We start from the raw sequence: 19,435 nt of genomic DNA on the forward strand, positions 1-19,435 counted from the left end.
CGTTGTCATCGACGTCTCGACCATCCGATAGCCGCTATTACTTGTAGCCTCTTGTAGTGACCACATTTGTACCAATAAATATCAGCTATAACCGCGATGGTAAATTCGAGCGAAGGTTCGTCAAACGCCCAAAATTCCAACCTTAGCCCGACATATATATATTATACAATGCAACTATAATGTATATATACGTATGTAAATCGTACCTTTCTGTATATAGTAACATTATGAATATAACTTATACCTTTTTTACATGTACATTTATATACAAGGAGATCTTACTACATTCAGATTCTCGTATTATCAGATACTTAGAACAAGGGATCCGAACCAGGAGGAAATTCCTCACAAAGCAGAAATTTCTCGACTTTAAGGGGGATTCGTGGTTTTATCGTGTAGTATACTTATATTATTAGTCAATCAAGACTTGCTTGTTCACATACGTAGGATAGGATCCCGAATGACTGACCAGAAACATCTTTGACGTAAATAAGGATACTATTTGACGAAATATAATATTTATGCTCCTACTTATCCACTAATCGTCGTACGTCTCGCATTTATTCTTTGGTATTTGATACCCGATCGATGCAAAATTCCAACATTTATATACACGCGTTGTATGCACCATGCGTCTCTACACATAGACACATATTGCGTTATTCATGCATGTATATATACATACTGGCGTAAGATAGAAGTTAAAAGACGAAAGACGATAGCGGTGATTACTGTGGTCGCGATCGGTTGTTGCCTCGTAATTATACATCGGTGGATCACCGTGCTTCTCGTTTCTTTTATAGCATTTGTGCACTTTATATAACGGAACTCGTCGTGAGTGCAGAGAAAGAGAGTTTTTGTTGTAATTAATGGACAAGGAAGATCACAGTGTGCCATTTGTAGTAAAACTTGGTCGAATGATTCGATGAAATTACGAAGGATAAAACGACATTTGCAAAATATTTAACGTAATAACAAAAACAAAAGCTTTTTTGAACCTGTTGTGGTAACCTCCACTCAAAAACGGATTAGGCTACATTCAACAGAAGTATTCATCGGATCGGACCAAAAAGGTGATGGAAGCTTCGTATATCGTAGCTTAGAATTTGAAGCCGTGAGATATGAAACGTTTGGATTTTCGGTTCTACGATTTTCAGGCTATCGTGTTAAAAAATTCTCGGTATCTCAAACTCGAGTGCGGAGAATCTGTAATCAAGAACCTCTCTGAGAATACTCTGAAATCGTCAAATTCTTAGTCCCGCCATAGTTCAAACTTTCTCAGATTGCTAGCTTCAATCGAACATCCAGCTGCCAAACCTCAGACATTCTCTCGACTATTATCCATCGAACGTTAAATCGTAGGGCGCTTAAAGTCTGAGCGTATCGCGTTCACGGGTCCGTATATCAATCGACACCACACCTTTCCTCCCCATGCGGCTAGGAATTTAATCTTTGGTGCCGTTACTCGGCGGCGCGTTAAAACGCCCCGCGTAACTGGCCGTTACCGGCCAATCGGCCGATCCGTGCATCTCGACAATTGCTCCGACTAAGCAGCCGCTGACAAGCAAACCCGGAAGCGTGTCTCGATTAGGGTCGGCTCTCCGCGTGCCCTCCATACCCTTCGCTATACCACAACTTCCTTCTCTTTCTCTTTTTCTTTTTTTTCAGAAGCGTTTATTTCCCAAAATTCAATATACCATAGCTTTTTCTATTATTCTTCGATGCATTTGTCGCCCCAAATTTTGGCAACGTATGACACAACATAACAATATCACGTAATAACACAGAATATCAAACGCCGACAGTTGACCGAAAGCGTAATAAATCTAACAGCTGCGGTATGCGCGCTCGTAGCTGTATACTTTAATTAATTTATGCTCGATCGACAATACCGTAGGATCTTCCGCGAGTAGAAGCACTGGTACAAATGTGATTTATTAGGCAGAAAGGTAGAGGCGTGTATCTATGAAACACAGGATAAAAAGAAAATGCGATGTCTATTCGAGCTGCGTTCGTTCGCGTTCTTCGCGAAAATCTGTCGACCGCTTCTTCCGCCTATTTATCTCTCGCCAACTGCGCTATAAAAGAGCGTTTCGTGCGAGTCAAACGTATATCACCTATTCTACGATTATCTTATCAATGATCTATCGCTCGTATTAACAACTTGTATTTAATTATTTATCGCTTAATCGCATTATACGTGTTATAGATGTGACTGTATCGTTGTAATCGTATTAAAACGAAACGAAAGGAGTGAGGCGTCGGCCAGAGGAGAACAGGTGAAGCAAAGTTTCGAGTACTTCGCGGCGTGACCACAGCCAGTTCGAAGACGTGCTCGTGACCCCATGACGGCCCCCATAGCCGCGCCATGGAAAACACGCGTATCCTTTGCCGGGTGGGGAGGCGGCCGGTTCCTCCGCCACGTACGTTGCCTCCATTACTTCGATATTATTATACCCGAGGCCTTATATCTCGCGGCGAGATGTTCCTTTTGCAAGAGCGCATCCGGTGCAGGAGTCTTGCGATTCTAGCCGCTCGTTTTCTGCTTAATTTCTTCCCCCTCGTCTTATTTTCTCTGTTCATTTTAACCGTTTTTATTTGGCTCACGGATATCGACGACCGTCGTTCGACCAGCACGTGGACACGTATGCAAATTGACGCCGCTTGTCCGCAATTATCGTTCATTAATATTCCAGCGGATAGCGGCGCACGTTTGCTATCGATGCTGTAGCGAAGATCAGAGGAATTCCTTCCTGCCAGGTTGCTCCTTCCTCGTTCAGTCCTTGCGATTTTATTGGCTGTCTCGCGTAAAGATTTCTCTTACGTGGCGCGTAATGGAGCGCAACGTGACGGAATATTTGAGATTTTTCTCCATAAAAGCGATCGCATCGTACGTTGCAAACGGTTGTCGAACGTTGAAAATCTCTCAGTATTTGTCGTATTTCTCGAAACGCAACTTTCCATCGTATTTTCTAACGTTGAGCCTCGAAACCGTGTTTTTCCCCTGTTCTTTAATCGGTCGGATCATTCCTTAATTGGAAACTGCTCGGCAAATCCATTCCATTTAAATCAGTTTTAATTTCTACGTTTGTGAATATCATATCAACTCATTAAGAACGAACCAATCGCTTATCGTAACAATTACATCAATTTCTTTACACGTATTTCATAAAATCGTAATCCACGTGTCTTTTGCTCTTCTACCTTGGTTACGGGAGACGATAATTCACCGTAACGTAACATCCGTTGATATTCTATATCGTTCAATTTACCCATTGCGAGAACAATTTCACTTAACATATCCAGACACGATCGATGGTTTCTCGGAATTCCTTGTCGAAGAAATAACGCGCAGGAAATATACTTGACTTTATAATTATCCACAGCACGCTATACGTCAGGCATTAGGAATTAGGAGTGCTTTTAGAATTTTTTAGGCCTTTATTCACGAAAATAATTAAGTATAATATTACAATGAAGGAAATTATACGCTTGCTTTGCGGACTTGAGAGCGGCGTTCGACAGGCTAAACAGAGAGAAACTGGTGGAGAAAATAAGGAAAATGGGGATTAGCGAAAAACTAATCCGAAGGATCAGAGAAATATACGAAGAAACAAGGAACGTGGTGAGTGTCAAGAACCACAATACAAGAGAATTTTGGACTGTGAGGAGGGTCAGACAAGGGTGTCCGTTGGGCCCGACGTTATTCAATACAACGAAGTAGCAAAGTTAAAATAGTTGTTCAAACCACGGCCAAACTATACGCAAGACTCAAGACTAGTCTCGTGGTCGAATGCTTGCACTTTTTACATGTTGCGTTTGTAGGTATTGGAGGGACAAGGAGAGGATGATCCTGATTACCCTACGTAATGGGGAAAGTATAATGTTGGACCATGTACAAAGGTCAAGTTTTTTTTTTATTTACAATCAATTCTCGTTGAGAATTTTAAGTAACTTCATTTGGCGTGGTACAATAGCTTGGTTTATAATAACTTATATTATGTTGATTCTAGTTGAATCTAATGCTTCAATCTAAAGGGTATTTTCTTTTTAGTCTGCGGATCTGGTCCGTCGTGTCAAGTAGTTGGGTGACGAATGGGTTGTGGTGGTTGTTGACTCTTGTGCAAAGATCATGTCAAAACCTAACGGTTCGCTGTCAGGTAGTACGGAATGGCGTGGATTTGGGTATGGTCGTTGTCACAAATTCCTCGGTGAACATGTTAACGCAACAAACGACACGAAATTAATAATATTCTAGCGACAGGAGCTTTTCATCCAAGTTTCTTCGTTTCTCGACGCGCGCTGGCTTCGTTCCTGCAGTACGAAGTCGCGCTTATCCGCGCGGTTAGGTTCGTCGAGCGATATCGGTGCCTCTAATCTGTTCATTAGTCCTAATATACCGACCGGCAGCCACCCACACTCCATCAGATATTAGCAACAGTGTCATTTGGGGCCTCGTTTTACGAGCTCTGGCACTCGAGGGCTCGGAAGACGTCTCGATCCGGCCCGTTCACGGTCGTTCGATTACCGGTTTCCGGATTGGGACTCGTTCACCGCTAATTAACGCTTTTACGACCGGCTGCCGTTTACACGACGATCTATATTTCATCTCGTTAATACCGATGTGCTCGGCCAGCCTCCTTTTTCCTCGTTTTTCTGCGCCTCGCCCCTTTGCTCTTTTGTTCGCCATCCGATTTTCGTCGATCTCTTAATCACGCAGTAAACCGATGGAGCGTTAAACGATGTTTCACGCCGTTCGACGAATCCATTAGGATCTTCGAGATCTTTGTTGGAACAGTTTTCAGGTGGATGGAAATGTTGAAAGGATTTATGTTCGTTGGTCGTTTAATGCGCTTTGCTTGTTCAGATTTCGATTCTTGCGACGTTCCGAGGGTTTGTCGATTTTTATCGGCCTCTTGGGCGAACATTCGTTTCTTGCCGTTGTTGTTCTTCTAGCTGTGTGTAAATTTTGTTTGTTGGAAGAATTCCGTAGGAATTAGTCATTTTGTGAAGCTTGTGAAGAACGATTTGTAAGGGAGTGCTAATTAGGACAATTTAGCTTTTCCTATTCAGTTTCTCATGATTGGTTGTTCTATATACCATAGGATATATACAGGGTGGTTGGTAACTGGTGGTACAAGCGGAAAGGGGGTGATTCTACGCGAAAAAACAAGTCGAAAATATAGAATAAAAATTTTTTTTTTCAATTTTTCCATCGAGACAACGATCTACAGTGAGATCCGTTATAACGAGACGCGATAAAGTGCACGCGTGCCGAGCGAAAATTCAAAGTCGATTTTCTCGAAAACAAAGCCTCGAACGAAAAATTTTTATTCCATATTTTCGACTTCTTTTTACGCGTAGAATCACCCCCTTTCCGCTTGTACCACCAATTACCAACCACCCTGTATAACAAGGTGGCTATGGCTAATAGAATGAGCATATTCTCCTCGGACCTATATGACCCAAAGTGGATGTTCTTCTGCTCATTTCTGACCCAGTCACGTTTTGCTATTACCGAAAAGTTTCCTAAGTGCAAAAAGGAAAGAAACACGAAAGAATCGTTATTATTACATAGGAATATCTCTGTTCCAATCTTACACCAAAGGTTTCCTAAAAATATCTTCTCGTTCGTTGAAGCAACAACGAGACTGGAATATAAAAATTCGAGTAACCCTGCAGGGTTACGATATATAAATAGTTTGTCTTTTAGTATTCCATACGGTCCCGTTACCTTTCGTGTATCGCACGCGTCTTATAAATAAAGCATTCCGAAAAACCAGATACTTGAAGAGGTACAACGGCGAAGAAGCAGAAAAAGCGAGCAGAACAGCGAGGAGAATTTTAAGAGCGAGCAGTCTTGATTCGATCGAGGAAAAAGCAAAAGACCCTTAAAGAAGATTCAAGGCACGCTTAACGCAACCCAAATCGAGTTTCCAAGTCCAGGTTCCCTCAAATTTCTCTCCATTCCCGTACCAAAGGTCCGACACGCGTATTACCTGACACCGATTTTACGACTTTCCCGTGTTCCCACCACCGATCGCTACTAATCGAAGCAATGGGTTCGAAAATTCCCCTGTCTGGCTCAAAGGGATGACGATAAGGGGAAGAAGGTAGATGGCCGGGTCGTGGAACTGGCCAATCAAGTCGGTGATTTTATCTCTGGATCGCTGGCAATCGTCGCTACGTAATTGGATATAGGATCGTATGGATGGTATAATCGGTTTCCCTGGGGGAGCGGAGAGAACGCATCAACCCCCTTCGAAGCAAACCTTCGGAATGTAATTAGTCAGGGGAGCGGGCCAGGCGCAATCTTGGCCGGCGATCTGCAGCTAACGTCAGGTGGAGCCGGACCGCCCGTTCTGCGATTTCTCGAGATCCCAGGGATTGCACAGCCGGGTGGCTCGCGAATAATTAAAACCGATCGACAGCCAGGTGCTGTCTTCCCTCTTTCTTCTTCTTTCCCATTTTCTTCCTTCTCTCGCCGAAACAGTTTTTGATGAAGAGGTTTCGTGTCTCGTTGACGACTGTGCAAAACGACAGGGGTGTGCATCGTTTGGAACACGTTACGCGATCTTTGGAGTTTGGCTTTGCCGCTCTCGTCCGATGAAAATTTTTATTTTATTTGGCCGTTACGCGTTACTCGAGGTGGGGTGTTTTTGAAATATTTGGATTTCTTTAGTCGACGTTTGCGACACTGTATAGCGTAAAAGAAGGAACATGATGGAATTCCATTTGTACGAACTTGTCAGGAGGCAAGTACTTTCTGTAATTGGCGTTTATACGAGTCTGAGAAGCTACATCGACCAAGTCGCAAATTTATTTATCGCAAGGGAAATTAAAAAAGGTCGTGTTTCTAATTGTCAATCTTCTATAGATTTTGGTTTATAAGGTTGATCAGCGTATGAGGTTGATTCAGGCTTCTGGACAACTCAGAGTACGTTAATTCCCGCGAAGTAAAATTTCATTTATTCTATGAACTTGTTCAACGAGTAATATAATTCATATACTTTTTTTGGAATTCACGTTCAAATGCGTATGTGGTGGATCCAACGAGCGAAAGTTCGTTGAATCCGGTATTTACCGGAACTTTCTGCCTCGAACAAACGGAATTTTAGCGAGAGCTAATTATCGTAAAGGATAAAATTATCGTTGAATTGTATCAGCGAGTATCGCTGAGTGGCGGTCGTTTCCTTCATTAACTCCGGGCGGAATCGACGGATCTCGAAATTTATGCGACGAGTGAAGCAACACGACACTGTATGAAGAAAACCATTACTGAAACCGTCAAGGCGATAGCTCCATCCTGTATGCTAATAACATCATCCATCTTCGAGTAACGCATAACAGTTTATACGCGGTCGGCGTAAAAGCTGGCTTTAATTAGCCAACTTCCAATCACCTTGCGTCGTGTCGCGTAGTTCGATCAGCTCGCGAGCAAAAACTGGCCCGAATGACAGACACGAACGCGGTCAGTGATTAACCTCGAACGAGATAATGGGAATCGACCGAATGAATCGGTTCTTCGGAAATTAACGATCGTGTTCCACTTTCCAATCGAAGAAACGTTCCTTGCATTTTCATATTTATTAACCTTTGCATTAATATTTATTCCCGCCAACTATCCTCCGTTTCAGCCCTTTCACTCTCGAGACCGTACGCTGTAAAATGTAAATCGGCGAGATCTGTAATTGTCACGGCGAGCCGAGGGTAATCCATAAATTCGAAGCGAAAATTTACATTGCGACGTGTAATAAGGAAAAAGCGACGCGACTTTTAAATGGGAAGACGACTTATGAACCACCGTGTGTATAAATATTGTATCGTTGTATCAGTTCCTCGTTGCTAAAGTATGGAAACGTCGAAATAGCGGAAAAGCACGCGAGTATCGGTTCGATGACGAAACCAGCGCGGACCGACCGCAGCCGAAAGCTGGAAGATACGGCGAACGTTCGAGGGTTGAAGAAAATTCGACAACTTGTACGCTGCAACCTAACTGAAACTTAGCCCAAAGCTAACCTCCGGTACAAGCACGTTAAATAAGAGAAAACAAAGAGAAGAATGGTCCGTGTTAGCTTCGGTGCTGCGCGTTCGGTGGCGACTTGACCCCGGGATTCCACGCGAGTCTTCACGGGTTCTCGTGACTTCTTTCTCCTCCTGTTATTCAAATGGGATCCCGAAGGGAAGAAAGAAAGGGCAGATCGCGGAGGGAAGCACGTTATCGGGTCTGTCCAATCGCCGGTGTATATCTAATGGGTCCGTGAAGTCCCATCCGTTTCCTCCACCTTGTCATACGATGGCTGTTGGCACGGCCGATTCACCTGACCACCGAACCGATCCGATGCTTTATTCGCGCCGCCGATATCCGACCAACGAGCAATTAACATCCACCACGGGCTTACGTTCGATCGACGTTCCTTGGGGCATTTGCGAAAATTATGCCGTAGATTATAACCGTCCGCCATATTAAACCGAGCTTTTGCAGTCTCTCGAGGTTTGCTAACCCGCTGGAACACGGTCTTTTCGGATTTAATTGGATATCGCTGGAAATTGCCGATTTTCTCTTTACTTTTTTATTTAGACCATCTTTATATCTGACTTGCGGGATTTTCGAGAAGCTTCAACTTTTACAAAAACCTTGTACGAATCGATACGACGTCGCTGTTCCACGTTGACGTGGAATTTCGTCGATTCTTCGTGCGAGATCGCAGACAGAAATACAGACATTTCCCGCACGCTTCTTCCTCCTTAAAAATCTACGATTCGGCTTTTAGCGATAACCTACAACGTCACGCCGTCTTAATTACAAATAATCGGCAGAAAAATCTTTGGAATCTTTTGGAAAACCTACGCAATTTTCGCAATTTTGCTCGCGATTTGCTTCGAGAAGAAGCGCCTTGAGAAGAATCGAAGTACTCGGAATTATTAGATTCAAATTCTATTCAAAGTCTATTCGAGTTATTACGAGTCCTCTGTTCTAGTTTGTCGCTCGAGGAACGACCGTTGTAGCTTTTAGCGAACAATTTTCATCGGATTGTTTCTGCCGGCGAATATTCATGGCTCTAGCCGGGCGACCCGCGCACTAAACGGTGTACGGGAGTATTGTCGGGTTTTTTCAGCACCGGGAGACCGGTTTCATTGGTAGGTACGCACGTGCAGCATGCCTCGGTTCACGGTTGTTCGTCATGTACCACGCCTAGCCTATGAGGAAAGGAGCACGAGTTCTAGACCGGCGGCGAGATAGTATCGCTGGCATGGATAGAGAGTCCAGGACTCCTAGGAGTCTGGCTTTAATGGCCCGCGGCTATGATCGCCAGGAGATCGCCTCGACACGCTCGATTTCCTCGCGATTTCTCGCGAGTACGTTCTTAAGCAATCCGAAAAAAAAACGTCCTGTCTATTTTTCACTTTGCTGTATGTCGATAGGAATTCGAAGAAATAAATTTCTTTCTGCTTTTCGAGTAAAACTTTAGATACATGTGTATATCGTAGATTTTTTTCGAGATTTAATTAAAATTCATCGCGGGTGTTATTTCCAACGATGGAAACGTACGTGTTTTAGAAACTAAATTCATCAACTTCGGTTCTATCGTTATTCCGACTTTGTTATCTAGTCGCGCGAGAAAAGAAAGGAAAAAAGACTAAAAAGAAAGGAGCGATTTACATTGGTAAATTTACCTGTTTAGTATTAGATGTTTCGAACTTGATTCAAATTTGTTTTAGACGTCGTTTCCTACTATCGAGCTTATAGCATCGAGTTCAGCAGCCAGATCGATCCACTCCGCTGTTCGTGAAGTTTTCAATTTTACCATCTAATTACGCGGATAACGTCTAACTTTTGAAACAAACAAGCGATTTGTATTCATCAATTTATTTGTCGCAAGCGGCTGACACGAATAATCGTGAGTTTCGAAGCAAATATTTGAGAACTTTGCATCGCGTTCCTTTACGTTCTAATTTATCGACTCTAAGAATATGGCTCGTACATGGAAGGCAAGTTGATCGACTCTGCTTAGTTTCTCAAAAATTAAATATCCATTAAATATATACGAAATGCGCGTTCTTTTAATTTTACACGCACAGTTTCTTCGTTTCGAAATGTACGATTTATCGCGATAGAGATAGAAATTGAAGCGCCTTTGGTGCGCAGAATAGTCCGAGTCTATTCGTCACGTGGCCAGAGTATACGCGAGGTTTTCTTGCGACGATTTTCCAGGTCGTTGGGAGGTGCCCGATCGAAAACACCTTTCTCCGCTTCCCTTGCCTCTTCCTTTTCGTCCCGCTCTTCCCTTGACAATTTCGCAAACTTCGATCGAACCGATTCTTCTTTTTTTTTTTCTTTCACCTTCGCGAAGCTGCGCCCTTCTATCGTCTCGAGCGGAAGATTTTTCCCATTACGAAAACGAATATTCACCGAAGGAGACGACTTGCTATTTTCATGTCTGTATCGAGAAATTGATAATTAGGCTGTAGATCAAAAAGAAGCGACATTGAAATTTGCCTTGCCTGCTAAGCACCAGAACGAGTAACTTATTAATTAGTAATTTATTTATTTTTATCTTATACATTTCGTGCGTTTTTGCTTCTTCGAATTTCCCCTAAATAAATAAAAATTATATGTACGATCAAGAATTCTGAAATATGAACAGTAGAAATGTTTCAAAATCCTGACTCACCGAGGAACGTCGAAATTCATCGTTTAAAAATTTATCTTATCGATAATTCCTATAGAAGAAACGTAAAAGATAATCGGATGCTTCGATCGTACCTGTCACCTCGCCTCAACCTTTTATCCACGCGAGAAAAAGAAACGAAATTTATTTCTTGATCGTACGTCGATCAATTCCAATCAAAGATCTCGGCTCGTAACCGTTAGCGTATAGCTTGACCATAATTTGTCCCAAAGCAGGAACGCGTATCGATACGTCGAGGTGTAATCGATCGTGGCCCCAATCCGATAAGTCATCCACGATTATCGATCGGTGGCAACGATCGATCGGCTGTCTCGCGGACGATCGATCACGATCTTGAATTTTTAAACATTAGTATCTTTTCCGTAATCAACTAACGTGGATGGTGTGGGTTTTCTGTTCCAGCAAAAGGTGAAATTCTGGTTCGCTACGGGCGGCGCCGGATTTTGCATCAGCAGGGCGCTCGCGATGAAAATGACTCCCGTTGCTGGGTAAGTTTCTATAGTTTTACCTAGAAATATACTTCATCAAAAATATTCTCCAATCTTCCGTTTGTTACGATCGATGTCACTTGCCAATTCCTCGAATGTGTTTTACTTGTCGATTCACGTCGCGTTATCGAACAGAGAAAAAAGAAATTCGAGAGATTCAGGATTCTTATTTTTATACGAGAGAGTGTTACACAGTTCTCTCGATTTTTCGAATTCTTAAAACTTGCACGACCTTCGATTCTGTCGCGTTTCCCTTTGAATTTACGTTGCCGAAGCATTCATAACGCACCTCCACTTTTTCTCGCCGTTCCGCAAACTGCTGTTTAATTTCGCAATGATCTCGCGACTTGTACTCTTTGTAATTGCTACATCGTAATTACCGCTGGTCAAAGTTACGTGACGGCAATTGCGAAAGCGTTGAAAAAAGTGCGCAGAGGAGTACACGCTGTGAGAATTATCGACGAGACGGCAGGAAAAATTCAAAATCCGCTATCTATCGCCATCGCGATGACACACTATGTACGCTGTCGGCCATAAATATTAGCGCACCTACTCCTTTTGATCCAACGAATTTTACTTTACTTGGTATTCCATGTTACAAGACACGCGCGAGATACCAATGAATTTACAGATTAACGACGAAATAACGAAAAAACAGAAGCAGTGGAAACACAGCAATTTCCATTAGAATTTCTATTATTGTTCGGTTTAGGTTAACATCGCGACGTGTCTAAATATTTATGGCGATGTATCTGCGTATCAGAGTATTTTATTCCATCGATTCTTTCCAACGAGATATTTATTTCTTTCGCCAATCGCAGACGAGACAGCAGCTCGTTGTCTCGAGTCTGATTCGCGAAGTAGAGAGGAATCGAAGGCAAACAACGGGGCAGTGTTAGCCGCCGGTAAATAATGATTGACGAGGGTCCGTGACATAAACGTCGTCAGAGTTGAGCTCGAATTGCTTCTCGAGACGAACTTATTGATAATAACGCGGATAGCCGCGCGACGTCGCGATCAACCATTCTGATTGCTCGTCGTTGCCCGCTTAAGTGGAATGACTCGTAGCGGTTTCGAGACTCTGTAGTTTGACGGATCGAATCGTTTCAGAAATCACGGATAATCGATGCGCTTCGCCCCTCATTTTCCTCTGTGTCAGATTTCTTTCACCTGCACGTCGGAGTACTTTACGCTCGTTTCGATCGACGAGCACGTTTCATCGTACGATGACGAAGGATACGTTCCTTCGAGATGGTTTAGATGGAAAAGAGGAAGTTTCGATGGTGGAAAAATTTCTTTCGTCGATTTGCAGTTGAGGGAACTTGGCGCGTGGTGGAGGAGGAGTTGGCGATTTATTGATCGGACACGTGTCGCGATGGCACGATTAAGGTAGTCTGGGACAACCACGGACTATGGCAGCTTTGTTTGCAGCGATGTGACATTCGTCGCTTCTCTGTTTACTCGATTACATTCTCAAAACGTTCGTTCTTCGCGTATGTTCCATTCGTTCGCGTGTAACCCCAGCCTACTTCTTTATCTCGTGCTTACACTTTCGATCGTTCGTTTATACTTCGAATTTGCTTACTTGCCAGTTTCTTTACATCCTCGATCGATTCGTTGAATTCTTCATTCGCTCGTGTAGCTTTCAACCCGTTAATTGCGTTTTACCCGTATTGCGTTAAGAATACAAAAAAATACAGCGTCAGAACTACAAAGAAACATATTTGTAGCAAACATCGAGGAATATATTTGTATCGATATGAAGAAGCGATTTTGCTAAAACAAAAGTCGTACATCTTTGAACGATCAGTGCGAGAAAAATTGTACATTAAGGGGTTAAAAAACCTACCCAGTGTCCATTAACGGCCAAACAATCAAGCACACGTCAATCGACAAACCGGAACGCCAAAGAAACGCAATCTCTGCAGACCTCGTGTGGCGTTTTTTCCAGCGTTTCTATAGATGATATTCCCCCGGTTCCAATATCCTCCTCCCACAGAAGAACGGAGGAAGAAGAGACATTCGGATAGACGGACGTGCAGGTAGGAGGAAGAAAATCGAAGCGGCAGACGAATGAAACTGGCAAAAAGCCCGGCACCTGGGAGGGCTTTCGAATCGCTGCGATCTTCCCTGGCCGCGTTTCCCTCTTCTTGTCCACGTAGCATACACGGTCCTGGCATTATCCTGCCTCCTGTACACTGGTTCCCTTCGTGTTGCAACACGTCCGCACAGAAGGCGGAGTAGAGAAGCGGAGGAGGAGGAGGAGGAGAGAGAACGGTGCAAGTGCATCGAACCGCTTTCTCATTCAGGGACGTTGCCACTGTTCTCTGCCTCTCTTTTCTTCTCCTCCTTTCTCTCTCATTTTCTCCTTTCTTTCTTATTTCTTCGCCGGTTGTCTCAGTCACCGATCCAAGACCCTTCGATGTACCAATTCTCCGTTCCTTTCCACCTCTTTTTCACAACGTTGATATGTTTCGTTCCACGCGTCCAACGAGAAGGTCCGAATCGTCGATAGTCGAATCTCCTTCTGTCACTACATCGCATCTCCGTTTTTCATGGAAATGGGAGATTTCGTGTTTCGCGTTTACCAGGATCGGGATTACCAGCGCACTCGATGTTCCTCTTGTTTTCTCTTACTCGTCGGTATGGATGGATAGAGAATTTCATCTCTCGGCACCAGCGGAACTCTCGTCGTCCTAATTTCCTTTTTTCCTTCCTATCAACCAGGGAATGAGATTGTTCGCTTCTGCGAAGGAAGGGGCGAAATACCTTTTAGAGCTCTATTCGTTGCTCTATTCGTTGCTCTATTCGTCTTTTCTTTTCTTTCGAGAAAGGGATATGATATTTCGTAGAGTTTTCGCCGCGCTAATTTTATTTCCTCTTTGTCGAAGAAGGCACGAACACGCTCCTCTCTGAACAGAGTTACAAGTTTCGGAAATCTTCTCCCGCTGGTTCGCTAGGAAACGATAAAGGGAGGGGATACGCGTTTTAAAGAGGTTCAATTGGTTGAAAAATGTTGGAAATCGCTCGACGCATTGTACCCGGTTAAAGCTGACTCGGTACGCAGCAAGAAACTAACACGGCTCTAAGGTATTTTCAAGCGTATAACCGACTGTTATTTACGACGTTCGGCAGTCGTAACGGTGCATCGAGCCTCCTAACTGTCGATAATTTTCCATTAACGTCCGTGCCATCCTCGTTTCGTTAATAGCCGAACAAATCACCTTTACGGGTTCTTCGAACAACCACCATCGCGGCTACTTCCTTCGCGCGTTTCTTCCCTTCGACAATGTCACCGCGAAAAGTATTCTCTTCTATTCTACCGCCACGTTACTTAAAAACCAGCCATTCTAATTAATTTTTTTTCAAGTATCGTGCATCGAATTGCATCGTTAATTGCATCGGATGTCGTTCTCCAGATGACAGGGTTCTCCAGATGGCAGGCAATTAGTCTCGCAGTTTCATTTTCTGTTAACGTTACTGTTCGTTTCATAAGACGCGTCCCCGTCTTCTGTGTTTCTCGGAAATCAGAAAGATCTCGATATAATTGTATCACGATGGTTATCCATTTTCACAGTATATTATCATTATGGAGGTATTATCATTCTATGCAAAGTAACGGTCAAGTCCTTGCACGTTCCGGCTCTTAACATTAACCGCGAAAAAACTCGCTGCGCCGACATTATCGTTAATGCGCCGACAAAACGATCGAGAGCGTTAAAATAACCGCACGAATAACGAAAGAATATAATCTCCATAATCAGTCGTGACGATAATTGGTCCCGAGGGCTAATTATTAAAATTACGTTTCAAACTTGCTCTCTGAAATCTCCATCACGAGCATCGCAGAGGATCGGAGCTACCAGCGTTGCCGTAAGTAGATTGTGGATTTTTAAGCAAACTCATATTATTTCAGAATGTAATTAAAAATGTAGAACGTCGGTAGAAAATTGTTTTATCTGCCAAACGTCGTATAAAGCGCTATAATTTGGATATTTTACGCATTATGCGCATTCTGTGCAATCTTGGACAAATTTCCTACGCAAATCAAAGTCGAGTTTGGTCACGAGTGTCAAAATTTCATTCGATTCGATTTGATTTTTCTGAACCCTCGCAAAGTCGCGAAATTATTATTAATATGAAAAGAAAGAAAAGAAGATACAGGAAGAAGAACGGAAGAACGAAATTTACGAGTGGTTCGGTTTGAATTCTGTCGATCGAAAGAAGATCGATCGATTCTGCGAAGATGTCGCGATAAAGAAGGAATCTCGGTGATTTTTCGCTTTTATTGGCCGTCCGTCCGAGTCGTGCACTGGTTCAGCTGGATCTCGCGGAGATGGGTCTTAATTAACGACGAACGTGCGTTCACAATGGGCCTGCACAAGCTGATTGCCACCCACGTGCACGCACGCACCCGCGGCAACTCGATTCTGTGTTTCGTATTCGTTCTGCTACCGCTTCTTGCGAATGTCGGCTTATTTTCGTCAAGATGCAACTTAATTAAGAAATCTTGGTGACATTGCAACTTTTCATTCTCGTAGTATCAAAATGTTTCATATGTTTGGTTGTCCGGAAAGTGTCTTTCTTTCGTAAATAATCGTTCGTGTTTTTTACAACAGTGCACCTTCGTACAAACGTGAAACCAAGTCTGTGAAACGTCGCGGTGTTTATTTCAACAGAACAAAATGGATCGTATGTAATTTGACAAAACAATATAAAACAAGAAACATCGTGCGTCTATTATTTCCTCATAAAACGAAAGAAGCCAGTAAGAAGAAGGTATTTTCGCCAGAATTAACGTTGATTTTTATTTAGATAAAGGCATAATGATATAGATCTATCTACTTTAACTTTAATAATATCATCTGATATTATTAAACCTAATACTTGAATCTAATTAATTAGCACGTAAACGATACGATACAGGCAACGATCTTGCGAACATCTTTTGTAACCACCGTAAATTTCCATATTATGTGTATTCGATGCATTTTTCAACTTTCTATAAATGTACGAGCGTTCGCACTTTGCGTATCACTGTTGCGATTGGTATTAAACATTTTACGTCGGTGAAGCAGAGAAATACTCGCGAGCGACTGTTAATTTGAACGAATACGAATTAAATTGGTTGGCAAACGACTTAGATTTATCATCGGGTTATAACAAAATTCTAACGAGATATAATAAATATCGTTGTTACGATTGACATCAAAATTTCACGTTAACGAGTAAAGGAATAGTCGCGAACGACGATTAACACGTTGACTGCCACGCGTATTTTCAGAGAAATCTCCGTCAAGCCACGCGTACAGCAGTATCAAGCGTTCTCTGCTAGGTGCTCCCATCGATATTTTGGTAATGCGAATCGCTCAAGCGGTGGTCTCAAGAATGATCTTTCGTTTCGTTTGTTCGCAACGTTAAAACCACTAGCTGTTGTCGAATATAACGAAGGAAAGCGTGGTATAGATTATTCCGACCAAATGGTTTCTTATGCCACCGCAATTAGAAAAGGAATCAAATGGTACGGAAAACTTGGCATTCGATTCTTTCTGCGAATTTCTGTTGTAAACGCTTTGACGGTTTACAAAATTGCAACAAGGAAAAATATAAATATTAGAATATTTAGACGATTATTAGTTTCAAAATTATCAGGGTTGTCTGAAAATACAAAAAATTCTTGTCTTCGACGGAGTCGGCATAATATCGCCGTTCGGAAAAACGATTCCGGAAGAAGCATTAGACGCGCGTGCAAACTATGTTACGCGAATAAAAGACGTCGAATGGACCGAACAAAGGCACGAAAGAATTTGAAGAAAACGACAACTTATTGTTCAAATTGTCCCGACCAACCTCGGCTATGTATAGAATGCTTTAAAGTTTTACATTCTAAATGATTTTTTTGATAAACCATTTTCGTATTTCTATTTTATAACAATTCAACTATTATTACAATTAATTATCAATTAACAATTTATTATTATGGAATATCTTTTCAAATACCTACGACGATCCCTCGCAAGTAGTCAAATAAGCGACACCCGAATATGGGTTAGGCGGCCTGACCAGAAACTTTGCTGACACCCGAATACGGGTGTCGTGGCGGTCAACGCGTTAAAGTCAATAGTAGGAACTGGACTGGTTGATAATCGATTTCAATTGACAACGCTTACGATTCCATAAAAGAACAAAGACTTTGTGTGCTTTTTAATTTTCACTTTCTTGCAACATTTACGTGGCATTCCTCCGAATCATGGCGTGTAATCAACGCTGGCGTACTTGTAGTGATTTCGACAGTTTCCTCGTGATACCGATTAAAACACGTCTTTCGGGTTTCTTTTGCATCTCTGCAGGTTGAACAGGTTTATTTGTCGAGGGACGCGATTAATCATGCTCGGCACTCGCGTTTCTGGTGCTCGAACTGGTCTTTTTCGGTGAAAGTGAGTTTGAGGGGAAGAGAGATTAATAAAACAGGAACCTGTGCTTTTGGAAACGTCCAGTTACATTTTGTCTAGGGTTAATTAAACAAGTTCTTCGATAGAGTTTCCTCCCTGTCGTAGTTGATTAACAGGTCTGCTAAATTCTAATTCGATTTGTTTTTATTCAAAGAGGGAAAACGATAAAATCTTCGTAGATGGAATCGACCCTTTTGCGCTCTACCGATCTTGTTCCAGCGACGATGTTACTTTTTATACTTTTTATATCGATGCAAGGAAGGGAAGAAGGCTACTGCAGAAAACAAATTTGCAAACATTTCCAGTGTTTTCTTTCCCGAAACAAAATCCTCGATTTCGAAACGTTGTTGTCTCTTTGCAAACGTACAAAATATGGAATATGTAACAAAGTAAAAGAACCATTAAAACGTACGGAATACTAAAAGAAACTGGGAAATATAATTTTGCGAACGATTCTAATTCCGGAGTTGCCGATCGACCATAATAATTTTTAAATCGAAGACAAACTACCGACTCTCTAGGCTTTTTGGAGCACGTCCAATTAATTGAGACAAGTAACGGTAGCCACTTACTGTTAAACGATTTACTGTATGGAAAGTGTCTTGCAAACTATCACTGCGTAGGAATTAGTGTAGTTGAACTACAGGTTCAGCCAGTTGACAGCGAATGGTTTGGGAAAGCCTACTCGACTAGAAAAATTGAACGGAACGAATTTACTCGACTGAATCGTTTTACCGAATCGTTGGACAAAATTTTACTGCCCACGCGCGATAAGTTGCTAAATATGGGTTGTCCGGAAAGTGTCTTTCTTTGGCAAACGTGTTTTTTACAACAGTGCACCTTCGTACGAACGCGAAACCAAGTGTGTGAAATGTCACGCTGTTTATGTCAACAGAACAAATTGGATCGTACGTAATTCGACAAAGTAATATAAAACGAAACACGTTGTGCGTCTATTATTTTCTCATGAAACGAAAGAAACTTTTCGAACAACCTAATAACTCGACGTTCGATCTAAATCGACTCTTAAAAAACACAGACGCCTAAAACAACGATATACCGGGTCGCGACAAATATCGATAGATCCATAATGTTTCTCCGAATGAAATGAAAGCCCTGAACCGATGCCACCCTCGAAAATTGAGTTTCTGTCTAGCAGCGAAGGAGCCGGAATACCGAGACGGCTTTTGCACGATCAGAGATCGGCCGAAAATTCAGGCTGGCGAGCCATCAGGTAGCCGGGTCGAGTGATCTATAGATCGGCGACGGATCCACCGGCCACGTATCCGTAGGAATGCCCAAATTGGTTTGGTCGGCCGCGGGTTTATAGACGTTGCAGGCCGCGATCACGCGGTGGAATCCAATTAGGCGAGCAATAATGGAATCAAAGAGATCCTTTGGACGCTTCCTTCGCTTCCTTCCCTGTCCACCATCTTCGCCTCTCCGCCCGCATCTTCGATACGTGAGACTCGAGAGGATCCGTTTATCTCGTTCGCCTCGTATTTGTTTTTCTATGAAAATGTCGGTCGGTTAGAAGGAACGAAGCGAATGGATGATTAAAACGCTCGACGACAGTAACGGGCTCGTTGATGGCCAGGAAATACCAACGATGCCGCTTTTTACGGTGACGATAAAGCCGTCAGCTGTTTTATTAACGTGTTATATGGTTGGAATCGATTTGCATGGTGTCCAACTATGTTTGAATAATTTCTTCTCTGCTTTCTCTCGCTTATACTATACGTTTTTTCCTCGCCGTTTTTTATCGCAAGTTGAAACGACGATGATGTCTTAACCTGATTTT

At 42.6% G+C, this 19,435-nt stretch overlaps 1 protein-coding gene across 1 annotated transcript in view; it reads left to right on the plus strand.

Moving 5' to 3' along the window:
* LOC117231280 (fringe glycosyltransferase) overlaps positions 1–19,435 on the plus strand; it is a 130,247-nt gene that overhangs the window by 89,402 nt on the left and 21,410 nt on the right. Inside the window, exon 6 of the mRNA XM_033489582.1 lies at positions 11,097–11,182. Coding sequence (XP_033345473.1) covers positions 11,097–11,182 — 86 coding nt within the window. The remainder of the gene's footprint in view (positions 1–11,096; positions 11,183–19,435) is intronic.

This window comes from Bombus vosnesenskii, unplaced genomic scaffold (genome assembly GCF_011952255.1).
Source record: "Bombus vosnesenskii isolate JDL3184/JDL3185 unplaced genomic scaffold, Bvos_JDL3184-5_v1.1 scf7180000013272, whole genome shotgun sequence".
NCBI lineage: Eukaryota > Metazoa > Arthropoda > Insecta > Hymenoptera > Apidae > Bombus > Bombus vosnesenskii.